At 41.6% G+C, this 23152-nt stretch overlaps 1 protein-coding gene across 9 annotated transcripts in view; it reads right to left on the reverse strand.

Annotated features, from left to right (window-relative positions):
• Positions 1-23152, reverse strand: part of ATE1 (arginyltransferase 1) — a 154014-nt gene that overhangs the window by 29540 nt on the left and 101322 nt on the right. For 8 of the 9 annotated variants that reach the window (XR_006701841.1, XM_045439730.1, XM_045439729.1 and 5 more), the window contains one exon: positions 8924-9044. The exons of the other annotated variant lie outside the window; for it this stretch is intronic. Coding sequence is in view for 7 of the 8 variants with exons in the window: in XM_045439730.1 (XP_045295686.1) it covers positions 8924-9044 (121 nt within the window). In the remaining variant the exon portion in view is untranslated. The remainder of the gene's footprint in view (positions 1-8923; positions 9045-23152) is intronic. 9 annotated transcript variants of the gene reach the window in all.

Consider the following 23152-nt stretch of genomic DNA (forward strand, 5'->3'; position numbering starts at 1 on the left):
TCCATAGTGGGGTTCCTCGTCTAGGACTGTTGTTCTTCACTCTGAACTAGGGCATATTCACTCGTAAGGCTTCCACACACGTACTAGTGCCTCCTTCCCAGGCTGTTCATCAGTTTCGTTTAAGGTCTGTATGTCCACCTGCCTCCCCAACATCTCTGTCCATGTCTCCAAACACCCCCGATTCAACATGTCCAAGCCGAACTCACCGTTCCTCTCCTCCTCCCCCCCCCTCCCAAATCTGCCCCTCTGTTCATGTGCTTCATGTCACAAATGAAGAGTAAGCATTAACTCAGTTCGTGTCAGAACCTAAACTCTCTCCCCTCACCCTCGCCATACACAATCAACCGGCCGGTTCCATGTACCCCACCTCCCGAATATCCTTAGCATCCATTTGCTCCCATCCCATTCCCAACAGTTACCACCCACGTCCAGGCCACCATCATCCTTTGCTTGGAGTACTGTGTGCAAAACCCTCCTGATTAGTCTTCCTACCTCCGGTCTGAGTGCTGGTCACTCTCCACATGTGGAGTAGAAATGACAGAACTTCTGGATGCCATCGGGTGCCTACACCCTCTCCTGGCCTTCTGGTGCTCTCAGGAGAAACATCGAAGTCCTTTCAACGACCAGTCCTTCGCTAGCCAGCCACGTCTCCCCCACCCAGCCTGCCCCCCAAACTCTAGGCGTGCTCTCCGCCCCCTGGGCCTTCTGAACATGCTGTTGTGTCTCCCTGAAGCTCTTGCATTCCGTTCCTCTAAAAATTCTGAGACGTCATCCAAGAAGCATTCCCTGCCCTCCCACACCCCGTGCAGATCTGAGCTGAGGACCCGCCTATGTGAACTAACCGCACCTATCTCCCCCAACAGGCCGCTTAGCACACTTGACGAAAACTGCACGACAGTTGTCTGCGTCCTCCGCAAGCCCTCTGAGGGCGGGAGGACTAATCTACCTCCCCGTCATAAAGCATAATACCCGGCTGAATAAATATTTGTTGAGTGAATGATTTTATGAATTCTTCACATTTATGATTCTAATTCTTGCCTGGCCCCTCCACCGACTTTTTAAGTCCACCACTTCCTCGCGCTCACGGTCCGGATGCGACCTGCGCCAGTGCGGCCGACACAGTCAGCTAACGCTAGGGACGTGCCACCTCGACCTGTACTTCTTCTGGATTAGACACTCCTTGGGCACTGCCCTGTAACCCCGAGCCTCATCTCTGACTCGCGGCACCCCTACTGTGCACGGTTCTGTGAATGGTCCATCGGCCTGCCCTGCTTCCCTTCAGATGCGGCGGCCCGCTCTCCATTTGCACAGGTACAAAGGACAGGGCAGAGACACTAACCCCCCGTGAGATAATCAACAGCCAGTGGAGAACGAAAGCCAGGTGAGCACGTACGTCTTCCTTTGGTCCCTCGGGCAGTCGATTCCGAAGTAGGTTTCTCAAGGGACTGACGTCTAGTCATTAAAGTGCTGGACCGCACGGTGCGCGCACACACTTCCGTTATCTTCTCCTCCTCCCTTCGCTAGTTCACCCGCACCAGCCCCCCACTCCTGCTCCCATCAACGCAAGCCCGCATTTCAGGAGCTGCTTCTGCAAGGAAACCCGGCTGAGAGTCGCCTCAGCATCAGAATTTTTACTCTGGCTTTTTTATTTTGGCAGCAGTTAGTGGAGCAGGTGGCTTTACTTCTTCCCCGACTGTCAACAGGTCCTTCCTAATTTCAGACGAATTTCATCTTGTTATCAGTGAACACGCTACAGAAGCATGAACAAGTCAAGTCTCCCATAAATGACACCTATTTCAAATGAATGGCAGCTAGGAAAACACATTTCTTACAAGAACAGGAATTCTACCCCAGTTTCCATATTTATATTAAAAACATTTTGCTGGCATCACATAAAAGAACACTCCTAAAATAAACAGACCTTCTCATACCTTCATGTTATAGCTTGCTTATTTTCCTGCAGAGAGACTGAATATTAACGGACACAAAAGAGAATCTAAACAGTTTCAAAATACCTTGCAGACAAACGCAGTGACTTCATTCTTATATTGGAGCTGGGTGTGAATGATCTAAGAAACCTTTGGACTGTGGCTTGTCTTTGTCTTAGCTCCTCCAGTAGCCAGCAGACACTGCACTGAACAGCAAATGATGCGGGCTCCAAAACAGAGCATCAAACCCCCTTCCAGAATTTTTTCCCACTAAGCTAATGATTCACGTTCTGTTACTATGGAGCCACAAGTTAAACCAAGAATACTCACTGATAATTCACAAGTGTTCAATTAATGGCACGACTTAGGGTTGATGACAAGCTCGATGGCATCGAAGGACAGGATCTTTTGCCCCTTCTTTACTATTTCATCTTTAATCGTTATTCCATCAGGTGTCCGAGATCGCTGAATTTATGGGCTAAGCAAAGTTTAATTTAAATTCTCTATTTTTATCCTTGCCTTCCAACATCAAAGTTTTTAAATTCTTAAAATTTAAGACCAGAATGCATTGAAATCATTAATGCTTACACAATGTCACTGCTTTTTGAGCAGTAAAACATTTTTACTTGCATTACAATAAAGTATCCCTGTGAAGTAGTTACAGGTCTTCTCAAAATTTCCTGAAGTCTATGGGAGAGGGTATTCAAAGAACTCTGTTGTTGTCATATATCCATGACAGTAATCTTGTTTTTATCAAAAAGCAGGTGGAACTGATGCCTTCTAACTCTGACACATAGGTGTTCACCCCAATTATAATATATTTAATGCCTACAAGCGAGATGCCACAAAGCTCCCTAACAAATAAAAACAAGTCTCTTAGGTACTCCATGGCTTTGCCCAGTACTGCGGTGCACAGACTGAACCACATTTCCTCTACGTCATGAAGATTCACATTTTCACACATTCTGGTATTTCTGAAACCCAGATGCATCTTACAACTGACAGAGTCATAGTCTAACTGGCAACATTTTTTTCTTTCTTAGCGGTACGTAAGATAGAGGACTTAAAACTGACGGTGTCTTCCATTCAACGGCGTATCATCGTTCAGCCAGCACTTAAGCAGCTGTGGGCTTTATTTTTATTCTCTAAGTGACATTTTGGACAACCTCTTCGTTACATCCAAAAATGTCAGTTTTTTTTATTCAAACAAAGCACTACTCTAAGACGCCACACATTAAAGCCAGGCAGAACTAGCATTTTTTTTAGACACGGTCTGAAGTGTACTGGTAGTTTCCAGCCTACTGGAATGATTTCAAAATGGATTAATTAATGATTTCAAAATCATAGGATTAATTCAATTTTAAAAACTGGGTGACTGTAAAAGGAATTGTTTATTTTTAAAAATTGATCTGTTCCATAAGAAAAGACAACAGGATCAGGGAAATCTTTCTTTAACAGCTAAACGGAAACCTCAAGTCTGCTTTTCAAAGTTTTTCAGAGCTATTTCAGTCTGCCTCTGGCCAGGGCTCCAGCCAGCTTCGGTCACTGGCTTACTGCTCGCGCGTGCTTTACTGAGCAAAGACTGCCTGGTAAAAATTTGCAAAGCAGTAGTTTTAAAATTTCTCTTGTGCGAGACTGGCTGTAAAACACTGAAAAAATGCACACAGTCTTTGCAACTGTTGGAAGTTTACCTTAAAAGTCCGTCTCAGGTTTTCTGGTAGAAAGCGCACACACTAAAATGTTACAATCCTTCAGTGTTATGCACAAATATCGTAGGAAAGGCCTCTCTCCTTGCTCCTCTCTGTCCTCATTAGAAGACCATGTCACAAGGGGGGAAACCTCGTTTCTCACTTTTAAGCCAGCAGTCGTATTAGTGCTACACTAACATCTGGATTAGAAAGGGTACCTCTGAGAAATGGGTAAGTGGGAAAAGAGAGGAACGCTATAATGAAGAAGTATTTTTCAGCAGACAGTAAACTGAAAACTTACAAGGCTTTAACTTTCTATGTTTCTATGTTTGATATTTTCCACGTCAAAAATACGTTCTCCAGGTTCACCAAATCCAAAAAAGCCAAATTTCCGAAAACATTTTGTCTCGACGCCGGGCTTCAACCGCTTCTGTCTCCACCCAGCTACGTCCCGGCACCACCATCTTTACCGGCAGCAAAGAACTTATGTTTACTAAGCGTCCAGCAATCAAACATCATTCACTCTGCGACTTCAAGCGGGAAGTCATCCTCAAATCCAGCTTCACTGCACACGTCTGGTAACTAAGAAAGACACTGTCCGCTTAATTGTAACTTCTCACCGCAGCACATTTTTAGGGACCCTCGCAAGTTTTGGTTTATCTTTTTGTCATTCTGCATGACTTCCTAGTGACCAAGGCGACACTGCGGCTGAGGGTACACCCTTTGGAGGGACCATGAACACAGTATTCAGGAAGTGAGACCGGGCTTGGAGAAACCAGGCAAGCGAATGCAGTCAGGATTCTTTCTGAACCTGATCATCCCACACGCGGTCAGAGTGGGACTTGCTTTCTCGATGGGCATTTACGACAGAAACTACGACGCTATAGAAAAAGTGCCAGGGAACCAGGCCAGCAAGAAAGAAGAAGGCAGCAAAGAGAAGAGACAAATGAAAGCATCAAGTAACACAGACTGGAGTCTTGGAAGTTCAGGGTTGAGCTCCTTACACTTAGATTTTCATTAACTGGCTGCAAAAGGTAAAACGTCTTAGAAATCCTCTAACTTGGGGAAATGCAGCAAGCACTAAGACAAAATTAGGTGCCGTCCTTTTTACAGCAAACTTAAATTCAATATTCTGATATCATGACTTAGACAAATTAGGAAATTTCTTGCAATCATTTTCAAGTATGTATAGAAAAGAGGGAGTGAAATCTAGACTAATCTGTGGCAAAAGGTCTATACTGCTGTAATTATCAGTAGAGACAGAAATAAAGATCATTCTACTTAGCTTCTTTGAAATAAATGCTAAAAGTAAGTACTTATAAAAATGAAAGAGCAATACCTGAATTAAAATTATTTTAAATCTCTGGTTAAAAAACAAGCATCCGCTGATATTTTCGCGGTAAATAATATCTGAGGAGGTCAATCACGAAACATTCCCTCACATGCTGAGGATCAACTGGGGTAACGCAGAGATGGTACTTGGGAACCAGCATATGCTCAGTGAGGTTATCCTTTTTTACAAGTCTGGAACCAAAGGGACTTTTTCTAAGTAGGCTCCACGCCCAGTGTGCGGCTTGAACTCCCGACCCCGAGATCAAGAGTCACATGCTCTACCGACTAAGCCAGCGAGACCCCCCAAAAGGATTCTACTACCAACAATAAATAGTATAACACCTGTACGACATTAAGAGTCAAATCAAATCATAATTTATCACGGTCCTCAAACCAGCTCCAAAACATCCGCTTTGCTTCCAATGCCTCTTACGAAGTATCGGTGGCAGACACTGCCTGTCACCTAAGTAGTGGCATTTGTCAGCTGAAGCCCCAAATCAGCGGCCCAGTAGGTTTTGCCTTACTAAAAGGAAGAAGAAACACAGAGTACTCAGAAAAACAACAACACAAGTGTGAAGGATGATTCCTGCTCTGTTGTTTAACCAAGGTATGCAGAGAAAAAAGATCCGGATGAGAGCATAAAAATACTGCCAGTGATTACTGCTATAGAGAGAGATCGATGGGCCATTCCAGTATTTCTTCTTGGCATGGTTTTATGCATTTGGATACATCTTCTACTACTGTTCCCAGTAAACATTTTTTAAAGATTATTTAAACAAAAGAGGCAACATGTAACTGTAATGCAGGATTTCTGAATTCTACCCATATCCAACTATCAATTTAATAAGCAATCTGACAGATTTTTTACTTAAGAATGGTTTGAGAAACTTCTAAATTCCTTTCTTTGGAGTAGGCAGAGTTCCTGAATTCAAAAACAAAAGACCTATTTATGAACCAAGAGATGTCTTTAGAATTTTCCAAGTTGCTCCCTTTTGTCGGCCCCTCCCCCCCCCCACCATACATGAAAGCAGTAACTACAACAGGTTTTTACCCTTATGCACACTTCCTAGTTAAGCAAATAACCATATAACCCCAAACCTCCAAAATGCGGGAGGTAGGGGAGTAGGGGGTGGAGGGCAGGGAGGAGGAGGATTTCCAGAGGCTTACATCAATTCAGGATGGAGGGAAATGCAATTTTTCTTACAAGTGGCTCCTGATACACCTTGTAGCCGAACTGTTTTTACAGAGACCTGTGGCGATCAGCTGTGCCTTCTGCAGAGTAATTTAACTACTGAACAGCTGGGAGGAGAAACAGATTTAGTGGAAAAAAGCACCATGCCGACTAACAACGGTGTCCATATTAAACTCTGTATTTTGTCTGAGTCGGAGTTTGGGTCATGTAAAAGTGAAACTGACCCAAGAGAAGAGAACGGTTTCTCACAGATTGCCATTTAAATCTCAAATGACCATGTTTCACAGCATGCTCAATACCTTTCAGCATGTAACTGCATTTTAATTTCCTAAAACCACAGGACATAAGTCTGATTTCAAATAGTGTCTGGACTGTGATATTCTATACTGATAAAACTGTACGGTGTTCTCTTGCAAGTTCCAAAGACTCAGCATACGGAAAAGAATCTTCCTTTTCTTTGAAGAAGAAAACTTAGTCCTCTGACTTTTGTAAATGGATTCTAAACAATGAATATATTAAGACCTAGAGCTTATGCCGTAAGGACTGGAACGTAACAGATTACAGGAGAAAAGCATGTCATGCACACTCTTCACTCACCATGGTGTAGTCCCGTCGAAATGAGACTTCAAATTTTCTTTGCCATGTAATGCTTCTCAGTGCTAACTTCAGAAAATGAATTTGAAGTCTATTAACATGAATAAATCTTTACTTGAATGTTCAGTGCATGGAAATTATTCAGTTACCTTTTCAGCTTTCTACAACAGACAGAGCCTGTGATTGTCTTAATCTCCAAATATTATATAAGAGAAGCAACCTTTAAAATAGATCCAGGAAAGAAAAAGGGGACGGTGAAACTGCATCTTAAGTTTGGGAGTCAGAAACCAATTCGTGATCATTTTTATTTAGTTGGAAGGAACTTATCCACTTTTGTATGTGAACATGAAATAATGCAGTAAGACAGTTAGCTCTTCTCACCAGAAGGAAATGACTCTGAGCTGCCCTTGAGAAAAGCTAAAAAGGAAAAAACAATTTTTTTTGAAGGGACAGCAGGTAAGTATTTGCTTTCCTCTGAACTACCACTGCCTTTCGCTTTGAGCCTGACTCAAACACTGACAAATTCAGTACGGCTGTCCGTAAGCAACGCGTCTGTCTGTCTGATCAGTCAGGTGTAATTCTACTTAAAATGAAATAATGAAATGCTGACAATCGGAGGTGCAGAACTATAAAGCCCTGGTTGTTCTACGAACGCTAAATGTCTAGGAAGCCTGGGGTGACCTCGGGGTGTCTGGTGTAGGAGTCAGGTGGGTCCCTATGGCCACTTGTTCATCAGATTCTAAGGTATCACCATGTGTAAGAAGTGCCCACTCTTGATTGCATAACAGCTTTTCAAGGAGATGCCAAAATACAATGAAACATGAACCAATTTTCCTTTTTTGGAAATGAAAAAACCTCATTTGTGGGGGGGGCGGGGGCAGGGTGGTAAAGAACACACATCGTAGAACAGAAGAAATTCCTGCATTTCTTTGCTTGCCCCTTTGTCTTCCTATTTGATCTTTCCATTTACTCCCTGCCCCTCCCCCGGCCTTTCCGTTTCCCTTTTCTGATTTTTCTCCAAGCTTAGACCACGGGTCACTAGACAGAAAATGTGATTGTTAACTGTGTACCGGGCGGCTCCTCTGGCAGACGTCAGTGAGGCACAGGGGGGAACACCCAGGAACTCCAGTCTGAGGAAAACACACATGGGGAGTCGATGCCCACCATGAGCACCACAACTCGCGCCTGATGGACGAAGCCGCGGGGGAACGCAGGGAGGGTGAGAAAGGCTGCTGAAAACTGAGCGAGATCTAGACAAAAGGGAGGTGACTAGAACTGCGTTACTTTTCTGGAGACAGGAATCAGAGCAAATAAAGGCAAATGCAGATGAAAGCCCGTGGCACAGTCTACGGGACATCGCGTGCTCATTTGCCCAGCCATCGCCAACCCAGCAAGACGAGGGGGCGATCCTCAGTGTGCCTGTCTTACTCTAATCTTCATGACAGCTCAGCAAGGTAGGTTCTATTATTATCTTAATTCTGAAGGTCAGGAATCTGAGGCCAGGAAGATCGTGAAATTGCCCAAGGGCACACAATTTACAGGCTGATGATGGAGCCAGGATCCACCTGCAGGGAGTCTGACCCCAGGCTGTATGTGCAAGTGTCTGTGCCTACCACCAGTGCACAGACTATCCAAATGGGGAGTCCCAAGAGATAAGACATGGCTAGGGCTGGACTGCGTGCGCAGGAGGTGGAAGAAGGGACGGGAGAGGAGAAGCACCAAAGATGTAAGAAAAAGTCAAGAAAGTATTGTCGACAACAACAAAAGTATTGTCACAAAACCCATCCCAGCCTGTTGGCCTTCGGGAAACCATTCCCCGGCCTTGTTCAGTCGAACTGGTCAGTATTTCTATCTTCTTTACCTAAACTAAACAGTCTAGGGAAGAATTTTTATGCACTGTGACAGCTGTAGCAGAAACGGAAGGTGGTACCAACGCTCAAAGTAGAAGGAGACGGGTTAGTAAGGAGCAGAAGCACATGAGGTTTCTGCATTTATTTCCAGAAGCGAGAGTGTTGTGTGTGTGCACATGTGGCATCTCCCGGGCTTACACAGACATGCGCGCGCACACACACCATACACATTCTACGATAGATGAAAAGCTACCTGGACCCTACGAAGAGCGAAAGCCACACACAAGGAACCTAAAAACAATGCCAAGGATTTCTGGCAGAGCTCTGCTCCAAACGTACCTGCTTCTGGGTCCTGGTTGAAACGGCAGTACTTTGAGTTCTCAAGTGAAGGCAGGCACTGTTCGATGGGCACCCAAACATACGTCTCAGGACACAACAAATCAGAAGGTCTATACTGACCCTAAAGAGAAGTGAAGGAACAAGAACACAGGCTTTACAAACACAGTAACTTCCTGGTTACAAGGCTCCAGAGTTCCAGGAAAGGTTTTAATCACAAATTTAAACAAAGTCAACCAGAAACAGCTTTACTGTAAATACTAGCTGTCTCTAGTAACTGCTTTCCTATCTCAAGAATGCACATTTGATTCAAAAGCTCTCTAAAAGCAATGCATCACTATTTGTGATGCCTGTATTGATGTGGAAGATTCGAGTTTCTACTTCCTTTTGGAAGAAATATTTAACATATGATTCTTGCTGAGCTGACTGCAAAGAATACCCAGTTTCAAAATCAAAGCAAAATGTCTTTTCATATATGAAAGCATAATTTATATATGGAGTGAACTCATTTTCAAAAATGAAATTTTAGAAGTTTTTAATTGGTAGATTTAGTTGATAACACTCATTCCATTCCAATGTACTAAAAACTACTGTTTTGTCAAGAAACCTTCATGAACAATCTAAACTGATATATGTAAGTAAAGTTTAAAAAACGTTACAGAAATTTTAGAGAAACGTCTATAATTCTCTAGCTTCTTCAAAAATGCCATTTTGCAAGAATGTTTTACATATTTATAACCCAATTATGTACCCCAAGTCTAAAACAAAGACTACACACGAGATGCTGAAGAAAAAAAAAATCATTTGCCCACAGGTACAAATTATGTGAAATCATTTAGTGAAAAATTTCAGGAGTACCAAAGTTAGTTAAAAATTCCAAATATCTCTTCTCTAAAACTGCAAACTTCAAAACTCATTATAGAGGTTAAAATCCAGTGCGGTGTCTCCCAATGCTGTTTGGTACAACCCATAGTAAGAAATACACTTTACGCCACAACCTAGTAAGCACAAACGCAAATATGGAACTAGAAACAAACCTTTTACTATAGAACGCTTACCCGTGTTACATAATCTTTTATTTCCTAACCTACTCCATTTTGGCTCTTTTAATGATGCTCCTGAGCCATAAAAAATGCTTTTATGAACGGCAAATGGGTCACAATTTCAGAGTTTGAAAAACACTATCGAATGCCAAACGCTCTACAAAGAATACCGCTGTTATGGGCTCCACAGTCACATACCTTTATGTCAGACCGGCGCTCTGTAACCGGCCCGCTATGTGGTCACCGTATGAAGCCCCACTCAGACGTACAAGAAACACCACACCCCCCAGTATTCGAAGCAGTCAGAAGTCCGCGAGCTAACGGGGGAGACCGTACAGAGAGAGTGTGTGCAAACTAGTTTCTTCTTGAGAAGCCGGGAGAGAGTTCAAGAAGGATACGGAGTTTTATTGCGGATTTAACAGACTGACTGGAGTTAAGTCCAGGGCAGGATGAAAAGGAATGAGAACAATCTAGATGAAGGGAACGGTAAAAACAGAGATGCAGAGTTGCAAGATCACCCTGAGGAACAGGAAATAGCGGGGCACTGCAGAAATGGAGACGTAGTTTGGGACCAGATTCTGTGAAGCCTCAGAATTCAAGTTTTGAACTCTATTCTGGATGAAATGGGCATGCTTGCTGGACAGGAGGAAGACCAGAACTCAGGTCTATGACCCTGCTTTTTCCAGACTGTTCACTGCCCTGCTGATGCCTCGCCGCCCTGGCACGGGCAAGGTCATCCATAGGGGCAGCTCTCCAGGTGGTGCACATATTCGTCCAACATGAAAATTCACAACACAGGATTATTTGAGATGAACGAATAATTAGTAGGTGTAATAAAGCCCAATATTCGATGATACCTATCTTGTGAAAAGCAAGATTCATTCAAAAAGTGTTTTCTTGGTGGAAAGCAGCAGCATGATGTGACAATGTCCTTATTAACAAATCTGAAAAACTAGCAGTCTAAAAGCACTGGGTCTAAACCTTTTTTATTTTCCTTTTGGGTTAGAGACCATTTTGAAAGCCTGATGAGGAGGAAAAAGCTAAGTTTAAAAAGCTAAGCATAGTTCTACAGAAAAAGAAAAAAGGAGTAAATTTTCTTCACCTTGCAGTATACAAAGATTTCTTAGTGCACAAAAAGCATTAACCATTAAAAACAACAACAACACTAATGAGCTGGACTTCATGACAATTATACACTGCATTAAAAAATTAAGAAAATAAATAGGGAGCAGGGCGCCTGGGTGGCTCAGTCAGTTGAGCGTCTGACTTTGGCTCACGTCATGATCTCACGGTCCGTGAGTTCATGCCCCGCGTCGGGCTCTGTGCTGACAGCCCGGGGCCTGGAGCCCGCTTCGGATTCTGTGTCTCCCCCCGTCTCTTCCCCTCCCTTGCTCACGCTCTCTCTCAAAAATAAACATTAAAAAAAAAAAAAAGAAGAAATAGGCAAGCGAAAGACTAAGAGAAAATATTAACAAAACATATATTAGAAAACATAGCTGTATCTAAAACGTATCAAAAATTTAACAACTCAAGAATAAAAAAATCATTTTTAAAAAGGCACCAAATATATATGAATATAAATGAATGCTTAGTAAGTACCCGAAAATATATTCAATATCAGTTACCAGAAATGCCATTAAAACGATAATAACATACCACTGCATAACCACCAGAATGGCTAAAATCAAGCCATTAATTTTAAACTGAATAACAAGCTTTGGCAAGGATCTGGACTATGTAGAACTTGGATATTGTTGGTTTAAAACGGTAGAACCATTTGGGAAAATACATTCTTGGACATGTATCATCTGTGAATATGTCCAGGATAAATTCCTTGAATTGGAATTGATGGCTGTAAGGGTTTTTATGTTTTATTAGCCCAAAACTATTTTCCACTGAAGTTGTGCCATTTTACATTTCCATCAGCAACATATGTACACAGTGCTAACTTCCTCAAATCCTTACCAACACAGCCTATAATCAAAACTTTCAATCTCTGCCAATCTGAGAAATGGCATTTCATTGTGGTTTGAATTTGCATTACATAGCATTCCATACGTTGAAAGGATCTGCATTTCCTTTTCCATAAAGTTGGCCCCCTCTGTTGTTAGATTTCTGGTTTTGTTATTTGAAAAACTCTTTATATATTAAAGAAATTCACCCTTGGTTTGCAAAATATGTTGTACTTCCCTAGCTTATCTATCTTTTGACTCTGTATGGTATTTTCTTTCACCATGTGGAAATCTGCTAAGTGGTCAAACATATCATTTGTTAAAACAGTGTCTAAGTTTTGCAATATAATTTTAAAAAGTCACTGTCACTCAAATATTATAAAAACATTTACATGTTCTTTTCAGTACTTTTATGGTTTCATAATTTTACATTCACATGTATGCTCCATCTGGAATTTATTTTGGTGTAAGGTATAAGAAAAGGATCTAACCTAATTTCTTTCAGATGTTTACCAAGTGGCCTCAACATCATTTTAGAACCGTTGCTTCCCCCGCTGATTTAAACGCCTTTTTGATAACTTACTAAATTTCCATATATATTTAGATCTCTTTCAGCACCTCCTATTTACTTAGACACTATCTGTCTATTCATGTACCAATGCCACACAGTTTGAACTATTAAAGCTTGATACTGTATTTTAATCTCTAGTAGATCCAACCATCCCCCTACGATTGCTCTTCACATGTGCAGAATTTCCCGGCTCTTCTTGGGTAATTTTTCTAAAATTCTGTACTTAGGGGGCAGGGCGCCTGACTGGCTCAGTCAGTAGAGCGTGTGTCCCTTGATCTCAGGGTTTTGAGTTCAAGCCCCGTGTCGGGTACCGTAGAGATTACTTAAAAGACAGAATCTTAAAAAATAAATAAAATAAAATAAAATTCTGTACTTAGTACAAAAATATTACCAAGATGAACAAGGAAACAGTAATAAAAATGTTATGGTGTATCTTGTCTGTTGTGATGGAGGGACAGAGAAGCAGAGAATCCCAAGAATGTCTAGTAAAAAAATAGATGCAAATTCATCCACAGACACCTGAACCCAATGTCTGCCTTTAACGATGACAGTGACATTCAAAAGCAGTCACTGACCACGAAATGAATCCTCACTGTGCGGCAGACGCTGGGTGGCTGGGAACAGAATGATGAACAAACGAGTGCCTCTAGGGAACTCACCATCTCCTGGTAGTGACAGACCAGGACGAAGATGAAGCGCATGCCAGGACATAGCAAGTATGGTTGAGCACAGGGGGCCAGAGTTTCTAAAATGTCACGTTCTTTTCAGGCAAAACTTGCTCACAACAGTGGGTCGGATATGTTCTTTTTAACTCTTTAAATACTTCATTTATCTCACTGAAGAGTCACAAATGAATACATTTTGACTTCTGCTCATCATCCGAAATCAAGTGTTTAGGTTAAGACATCATTTTTCTCCAAAGCGTAGGCTTATCTCAGGGCTTTGCAGCAGCTATTCTCCTGAGCCACCAGAGAATACAAAGAGTTTTATGAAATAAACCACCTTGAAACATTATGCTTTCTAACATTTCTAACATTAGCTGGTTGAGAGTGAGAGGAGGGAAGTACTCAAAGTTCCACTGAAAGTCACCGTCACACAAACGAGAAATGCAAGGGCCTGGAATCTGCCCTGCCTTTGCAGCTAGTGTGAGAAAATGAGAAATGTCTGTGTTAAGAATGTAATTACTTAAGGATTTGGACATACTTTCCTGTAGTCGGAAGAAAAAATATTTAATCAACCCCTAAGTACGTTCATTCATACTGGAACAATGAGGCGAAAGCAGATTAATCCTCTCCTCGGGTGCCGACTCTTTGCAAAGAAGAAGAAATCAGAGTTACCATAGATTTCTCAAGTACTCGAAATTCTGAAAACGTAATTGGTCTGACAGGGCTTATCTCACAATTTTTCTGAGCGTTCCTGCAATCTGATGTACAATTTCAGAAGAGGAGCTCCAGAATCACCACGCCCCATCTCACAACTGCCCCAACTCACGACCACCCCATCTCATGACCACCCTCTGACAAGGACAGGGCCCCAGGGGCCGGCAAAGGAGCCCGATTCCAGGAGGGGAGGCTCCAGATGACGCACTTCAAGAAGCCTGGGCAATGTAAAAGCTATCTCCTAAGAAGCCCAAATTTAGAGGAGGGAAGGCCTAGTCCTCATTATTAATTACACAACCACTCTGGTCAAAGTCCTCAAAGGGAAGCAAGTTTGGCGACCTCTGACCTACAGCTTCACCAACAGAAATCACTTCTGCAGCTGGTTATAAACCATTTTAGGGCAGACAACAAAAAGGAACACGAAACAAACTAAGGGCCTCTACATTTTGAGTTATCACAGAAGAGTGAATGTTTTGCTTGGAGTGCTCAGCAATAATCAATGTTCCATTCCATGACTGTATTCAATGATTTCATTTCATTTAAAGGAAACCACTTAGACTATTGGTAAAACCCAAATTATGCTTATACAACCCCACCAAAAGAAGAGAAAAAATTAGGATATGGTCATAATATTTCAGTCAACTTTACTAGGCTGTCATAGATTGAAATTCAAGGAAATTCCAAAGTTAAAGCTAAAACGGGGGTGGGAGTGGGGGTGGTAAATACATTTCCTGTTCTATTTCTATTAAAAATAACTGCTTCTTTTGGAATAAGAGGCATCCAATTTTGGGTTTTGGTCAATAGAATGAACAGGTATTCTTTTCACTTGCATGCTTTAGACCATAATTTGAAGAACATTATCATATTGATCTAATTTTCTAGCCTGTAGATGACTCACAAAATAAACTGTATGGAGACTATCTTAGTGTAGCAAAATGTATTAATCAAAAGTCGACCTAAGAATTACATTCATTTTGCTAAGCAGAGGTTAAAAACATCTTGCTATCATTTCTTACCAAATAAGAGTGACACGGGTATGTAAAGTGCATGTAAAAAGGGTGTCTGGAATAGTCTGATTTCACAATCGTTAACAATTTCAGCAAGGATACTTTAAAACAGACGAACATCCTTTACTTCTAATGAAAACACAGCCAAGAACACCAAGACTTTCCCTTAAGGTATAACTAGTTAAAAACCTGGATCTTTATTTTTTTTAATGTTTACTTATTTTTGAGACCGAGAGAGAGGGAGACACAGAATCCAAAGCAGGCTCCAGGCTGTCAGCACAGAGACCGATGCGGGGCTCAAACTCATCAACCACAAGATCATGACCTGAGCCGAAGTCGGACGCTCAACCAACTGAGCCACCCAGGCGCTCCAAAAAACCTGGATCTTTAAAGGTGAAATCTACATTAGGTAGATGGAGGAAAAACAAACAAACAAAAAAAAAACGGTTCTAGCAAGCCCTGGCAATCGACCGCTTTTTGTAATTTTTTTTTGAGATGCAATGCACATACCATAAAATTCACCTTTTTAAGGTATACAGTTCCTTGTGCTTCGTGTATTTTGCAAGGTTGTGCAATCAACACCACTACCTAATCCCATAACATTTTTATCATTCTTTAAAAAAAAAAAAAAAAAAAAAAAAAAAGCTCTTTCCCATTAGCAGTCCCTTCTCTCTCACTAAGGCCCTGGCAACCATTAACTCTACTGGCAATACGTTTTAAAATGGGGAGTATTTGTTTACGCTGCCACACTTCTGTTAGAGGCAGAGCAAAACCCAAAGCCACAGCGCTGCCTACGAGGCCCTAAGTGATGTGACCCACGTTACCCTTCCGACTTGTCTTCTACGCCTTTTTCCTTCCTTCGTCATTCCACTCTGGCTGCACTGGCTTCCTGGTTGCTCCCAGCACACATCAAGCCTGCTCCCACCCCAGGCTTCTGGCTGTTTTCTCTGCTGGTCTTACAGATATTCCCAAGACTGTCATCCACTTTAAGTGTTTGCTCCAGTGCCACCTTCTCAATGAAGCCCACCACTCCCTCCTATTTTCTTCCGTAGGACTTACCGCCTTCTAACACTCTTCCTCCTACTTACTTATTAGATCCATAGGAAACTCCTTGCAGGGTCAGGAGTTTTAGTCTGATTTTTTCACTGACGTATCCCCAAACCTACTCATCAGCTGACTGCTGGCTGGATGAATGCAGGACACTCGGCCCGGAGGCCTTTTCTACTTCCTTCTCTGAACACAGACGTCACTTTAAATACGCCCTTCGGGGTGCCTGGATGGCGCAGTCGGTTAAGCGTCCGACTTCAGCCAGGTCACGACCTCACGGTCCGTGAGTTCGAGCCCCGCGTCGGGCTCTGGGCTGATGGCTCAGAGCCTGGAGCCTGTTTCCGATTCTGTGTCTCCCTCTCTCTCTGCCCCTCCCCCGTTCATGCTCTGTCTCTCTCTGTCCCAAAAATAAATAAAAACGTTGAAAAAAAAAATTAAAAAAAAAAAAATACGCCCTTCTTACACATAGGAATCGACCAGTGTCTGCTCAACTTGTGTTTATGAGGCAGCTTCACTGCATTTTTACTGTACAGAAACAGTTCCCAACCTTTAGGAGTTCTGTGAATTACCACTGGATACTAAAAAGTACATGACCACGACAGGATCTAGAAGAGTCACTGAAATCTAAAAGGCGGTTGTCATACTTGAGAACGTCAGAAACTACTAGTTCGCGTCAATTTAGCTTTTTCCCCCTCAGAGCTGAAAATATTGCTTTCCTTCTTTTACTGGTATACACTGTCTTTTTAAAAAAATGCATAGCTTGTTAAGTTTCATTTTAGGAAAAAGGAGGGGGAGACATGACCTGAGAAAAGACCTCCTCGTCTGTGCAGAGTTCAGCAGTGTCACTCTGGTGACAACAAGAACATGAACGACGTCGGGGCGCCTGGGTGGCTCAGTCGGTTGAGCGTCCGACTTCAGCTCAGGTCATGATCTCACAGCTCATGAGTTCGAGCCCCGCGTCGGGCCCTGTGCTGACAGCCTGGAGCCTGCTTCAGATTCTGTGTCTCCCTCTCTCTCTGCCCCTGACCCGTTCGCATTCTGTCTCTGTCTCTCTCAAAAATAAAAATAAACATTAAAAAAACTTTTTTTTAAAGAACATGAACAACAAGCTCCCCCAGCGTTTAAGCACAGTCTCCGTAATGACTCTGCACATCCCAGGAGCTAAATCTCCGAATAAATGACAAACGTAATGAAAACAGATGCTGTTTCTACTGTGCAGATGAAACAGGAAGGTCCTGTAATGGTAGCAACGAACTCAGACCTAGACTCCTGATCCCCTTTCTCCTTCTATACCTAAATGCTAAGATATTCGCAATTGTTAAAAAGTTATTTTCTCTCTTTTCATATTTACTTTTGAGAGAGACAGAGCATGAGTGGGGAAGGGGCAGGGAGCAAGGGAGACACAGAATCCAAAGCAGGCTCCAGGCTCTGAGCTGTCAGCACAGAGCCTGACATGGGATGGGGCTCGAATTCACGAACCATGAGATCATGACCCGAGTCGAGGTCGGAGGCTTAACCGACTGAGCCACCCAGGCGCCCCAAAAGTATTTTCAAAATAACTTCCCAAAACCTTAAAATCACAACTGAGTCCAATATGAACAGGACTCTGCTTGTCATCAAGGATGGAAAGATGGAATGAGCCTCGCGAGGCACTCATGATCAGCTGGGGAAAAGGGAGGCATGGGATCCCGTGACTTGTGTAGCCAGGGGCAAATGCAGGGTGGTAGGCACAAGGTGCCATGGAAGGACAAAGAGCTGCAATGTGGCTGTGATACTTGGCACGGCAACAAGGACTATAAACAAGCTGCTGGTCAAACACAAGGCGGAGACAACCAGCTTTCTTGGGAGACTCCTCAGAAGAGGTCCCTTCTGTAGCATGTCCAAGTCTGAGTGGTACCATGTTTGGAAAAAAAGTCAGGCACTTACCGAAAGCAAAAACAGACCCAAGACCCACATGGCTGTCTCCTTCCTGAGCTCCCAAATACATGTCCGTCAAAATTTCACCAGATAGGAAATGTGACGGGAAACCGTTTCGGTTCCACAGATTAGTATGTGGTCCTGTGTCTGTGGCTTGTGGATGCTTCAAAAATCAATGCCTCTTCAGCTTTACACTCAAAATGTTTGGTTAGTTATAAAGATCGATTCCATCTTTTCTCTGAACGAATGCCAGTTTCCATAAATTCAAATTTATTACCAGTGTACATCTTTCTTAATATGGAATGACATATTCGAAGTAACTTTCAAGCTCATGTATGGATCCTAATGTAACTTAGTATTATCTAGAGAAATATTATGAAATTGACAGCTTCAAAATAACATTCTATTTATCTTATTACACTTTAGATTCCTACAGAAGGACTTCTTACAATTCAATGTACAACTGATCAAAAATAAAAGCTTATTACTAACCACCCCTTTTAAATAAATGTGGGGTATTAAAAGGTATACTCTTTGATTATAGCAAATCCAGAAATACATTATTTTCTTTTAAAGGGCTCCAACATCTTTTAGAAGCCTTTTCACTTCACCTTTATAAGACGACATATATGAACGTCTATGCATTCAGGACTACACGTTTGCAAATCTGACATATAAGAATTCTCTTTGAATGTTACATGGTCTTTGTATGAATTTAAACAACATGCAAATGAGAAATTATTTCTTTAATTAAAGTTAAAGGAATCGAGACTGTTATTTTTCTCAGAAAAAAAAAATCAGAGAAAAGTAAAGAAATGCTTTCATATGATATTCACCCAAGTTAGCATTCTTGGCTTTTAATTGGAAACATCTGGGGATGGGCTTGGCCGATTGCAATAAAATTGAAGTTACCAATTCACACCCTGCCATTTTGAGGGTATTTTGTTTTTACAGTTTTCAAATTAAAACCAAACGGACTTTCCTTTGAACTCTGGTCCTGAAGCAAAGATCTTTATGAGATTTCACTCTCAAAAATACTTTATAAATATTTTGAAAAATACGAAGGATTTTGCAAGTATTTGAGGAGAGGATAAACCAGCAGAGTTTATTTTAAAAGTTCAAGTTAAATTAAAATGTAAGAACACTAAAAAGGCAGCAGTATTACTTAAACACACACACACACACACACACACACACACACACACAGAGTAAACCCTAGTAGCATTGAACAAAGAAGAAATAAGTTACCAGACATTTAAGTCTTTTTATCAGGTAAAGGTGATATCAGTATCCTATGTTTCTACAATAAACCTATTTATTTTACTAAAACCAACTGCTTAAAGAGAAGCTCTAACACTACATAAACAAAAATAGCTCAAAATAATCCATTAGAGTGGGCTGTACCTACACAGAAAACGAGTAAGAACAAGGGCTTATTAAATCCAGTCTTTTCCCTGAAAGACAACACCAATGCAATCCCATCCACAAAGCACTACAGCAGACCCCTTGCTCCCTGATTTCATTACATAAACAGAGATTGACTTTATCAGTCCCCAAGAGAGTGCTTGAGAAGTAACTCTAGCTGCTCTGTTTTCAGAAACTGTGTTTGGATTGTGCCACGCTCAGTTGGCGAGCTGAGCGGAGACCAGTGAAGACAAAGGGCCTAAACATCTGAATCCATTTGTGTTCCCTGAGTTCTGAGAGCCAACAGATGTACTCCATGTGCTGCTGGGCTAAGCTTTGAAAATTTAAAAATACATATTTTTCCCACTGACAAACAGAAAGTGATGGTATTCTGTGTTTCTTTAATTAAAATCCAAGCGTTTGCAAAGGCTCCAGGACTTACTTTAAAGCTTCCTTAAGACTGGGCTATTTATTTTACTATTAGTGAATAATAGAGAATAAAGATTCTAATTCAGTTTTAATCACAATCTTTGCTTTTATTTTGGAAACCCTGGGTTAATCTTTTTTCTTCTAGAAAATACAAAGAAGGCTTGTGAAGAAAAGATTCAGGGAGTCAACTTACAGCCCAAATTTAATTTCAAACTGAAGGGTCATAAGTTGAAAAGGATGAAGGAAAAAAGAGAATGAAAGACGAAGACAGAGAAAATAATAGAAGAGAAAACGAAAAGGTGAAATCCAAAGCTGCTTTAATTTCTCTTAAAGATCAAATATTCATGTGAATATCGTTATGTGTGTGTATATTAAATTTGGCCTTCACCATACTAGGAAGAACAATCAGGATAGACGTTTGCTTTGTCGGGTTTCAGGCTGTTGCGTGAGAAGCGGCGCTGAGAGTCACTGATTCTGTCCCTACCGTAGGCGGAGATGTCCTTACCTGGACCACAGCGAGAGGGACTGATTTCAAGTTCTCCTGCTCTGAATCCATCCTCCTACTGCCAACAGAGAGAACTGACTGTGTAACTGCCCCACTTAAAGCCCCTTACTGGCGCTCCAATATGTATAGTAAAGTAGGATAATCCTTTTTAAGGTAAAAAAAAAAAAAAAAAAAAAAGTCACAGGCCTTTATAAGATAGTATTGTAATTTTAGTTACAGCAGATGAGAAATAACCTAAGATAAAAAGCCACTACAAATTCATGAATGCTTTTAAATGAGTATGGATTTTACCAATGACAACAGGTCCTAAATGTGTTTGCACAAGGACAGTACTACACTCACGTGAGTATCAATCTACACCCACAACGTGTATACGGACGCACAGACTTCTCGCTCCCTGGTTTAGTGACATCACGCACCCTGAGTGAATGGCACAAGATGTGCTTTCAGCCTACTTCCTTATCTGGGCACACTCACCGCAGGGTACTCACATCTAGGCACCAGGAGGACTACTCACTTGGGTCTAAATGCCTCCAGTGGACCTAAGTGCTGTCTACTCTTTCTCTGCCAAGCTCTCCTTGGACTCTGCTTCACCTCACCACCAACTGCTCTCACCCCCGGACAGAATCAGCCCCCATGCTCTCTTTCCTGCAAGTCAACGGGTTATTATTAAATGCCTACCATCTGCCAGCCTCTAAGGTAAGGTCTTGGGCATGCCATGGTGAATAACAACACTCACGAGTTTCAGTTCTCAGGGAACTCCTAGTCTACAAAGGGAGAGGACCTTAAGAAAATAATCACACAGAAACATATCATTACAAAGTGTGGCAAACACTGTGGACAAAAAGCACTCAGAGAGTACAACAGGGAGACCTAATTTAGACTGGGAGTGTCAGGGCTGGTGTCTTTAGCGGGTATCTGGGTTTGTACAGAAGTTTTTTCTAGAAGTTAATATGAAGCTACTGGAGTGGTCTGTTTACGTGCTGTTTCTCTTACTTCTGCAACCTCCCACCTCCCTTCCCCAACCTCAACTTGGGAGTTTCTGGAGAGCTGGGAGTACATCATTTCTTTGCATTCCTTGTGCCTAGGCAGAATTCCTTATATGGACTGAGTTCTCAATAAATACATATTGAATATGTATTAAATTAAACTGAATGTGTCGAATTGTGTTTCTTAAAATAGGCAATCAGATCATTTTAAAACTAGAAGGGCTGTAGACCTCCCTAGTCAGTATCCAGTTTCATTTTAATATTTAAAAAGGGAAGAGGGACAGAGAAGTTAAGTGACTTAAGGCCAATGACTGGTAAAGGCAAGATCATAAGCTCAATCTTAATATTCTTTTTTCTGTTAAAATTCCCAAGGTAAAGCCAGACAGAAGTATGAACACCTACAGTGTGTCAGCAAAGTCCTATGTTCCTGTTTATGAAGATTTGCCTAATCAGAATCATTTAGAATCTGGACCCATTAGAAACACACAACCAGCAGTATTTTTTCAACATTCTTTAAGTTGATATGCCTTGAGTCAAACAAATGCTAACAGCAATTCACCACAAATACACAGCTTTAATAACGGCAGTAAGCTGTATCTGATTGATCGTGTCTCTAACTGAAGCTATTACTTTTTTCCAGTAAACATTTTTCAATGCCTGAAAACCTTAATCGTAAAAGTCTGTTTAATTACACCCCTGAGGGAAATAAGAAGTTAGCTATAACCTCATATTTATCCCCAGGGTGTGATCTTTGGTAATCATTCCTTTTTTTCTGCCTGATGGAAAATTCATCACAAATGACTTAAACGCCTCAAGTCTGAGGATAACCTTTCCCCTCCCCGCTGTAGCGGTAGGAGGGCTGGTAGAATTTACATCCTGTCCCCTTGGATGTCATCAGTATTCTGTGTGTCTGTGTAAGGAAGTACTTGGTAGAAGGTCAATGTGACAGCTGAAGTGCCCACACTTCAGCAAGCTCAGAACATGTCTGGTAGATTACTTCCTCCTTTTCTAAATGATCAGTTATAGAATTATGATGAACACAACGACTTTTAACTTAGTATTTGACGGGGTGAGCAAATCAAGTCCAGTCATAGAACTGTAGATAAGTTATTGTGAATAATTTCTTATGTCACAAACACCCAATAATCTTGGGTGCCAACTTGCGAACCCTCATGTCTGCATTTCTTCTAAGACATCCAGCCTAAAATATCATACTGGTCCAAACTCAACCATGTCACTAGAATAAAATTTAGAGTTATACAGCTCCCCAAGATCACAGCAATCATTAATGTCCTTATAAATGCTATAATTGTATCCATTTTTTTTGCCCATTACAAAACCATCTATGCACCAAATACAAAAAAATCTTTATGACGTATTAAGAATTTTTCACATTTTCATGTAGGGTCTGAAAGTGTTATTTAGAACTCAATTTTATTTTATTGTTATTTTTTAAATTTCTTTTGATGTTTATTCACTTTTGAGAGAGAGGAAGAGACAGAGCACGTGTGGGGGAGGGGCAGAGAGAAGGGGAAACACAGAATCCGAAGCAAGCTCCAGGCTCCGAGCTCCGAGCTATCAGCACAGAGCCCGATGTGGAGTTCAAAACCACGAACTGTGAGATCATGACCTGAGCCAAAGGTGGACACTTAACCAACTGAGCCACCCAGGCACCCCTAGAATTCAATTTTAAAATATATGTATATAAAAGCAAAGTGTTCAATGGTTAAACCATTAAAAAAAAGTTCCCCTACTTTCACTTTATACAAGAAATACATTATCCTAAAAATTTTTTTTAATTTTTTTTTATATTTTTATTTCATTTTTGAGAGAGAGAGAGAAACAGAGTGTGAGTGAGGGAGGAGCAGAGAGAGAGGGAGACACAGAATCCGAAGCAGGCTCCAGGCTCTGAGCTGTCAGCACAGAGCCTGATGTGGGGCTCGAACTCACAAACTGCAAGATCATGACCTGAGCTGAAGTCAGATGCTC

The sequence above is a fragment of the Leopardus geoffroyi genome, chromosome D2 (genome assembly GCF_018350155.1).
Source record: "Leopardus geoffroyi isolate Oge1 chromosome D2, O.geoffroyi_Oge1_pat1.0, whole genome shotgun sequence".
In the NCBI taxonomy this organism is placed as follows: Eukaryota; Metazoa; Chordata; class Mammalia; order Carnivora; family Felidae; genus Leopardus; species Leopardus geoffroyi.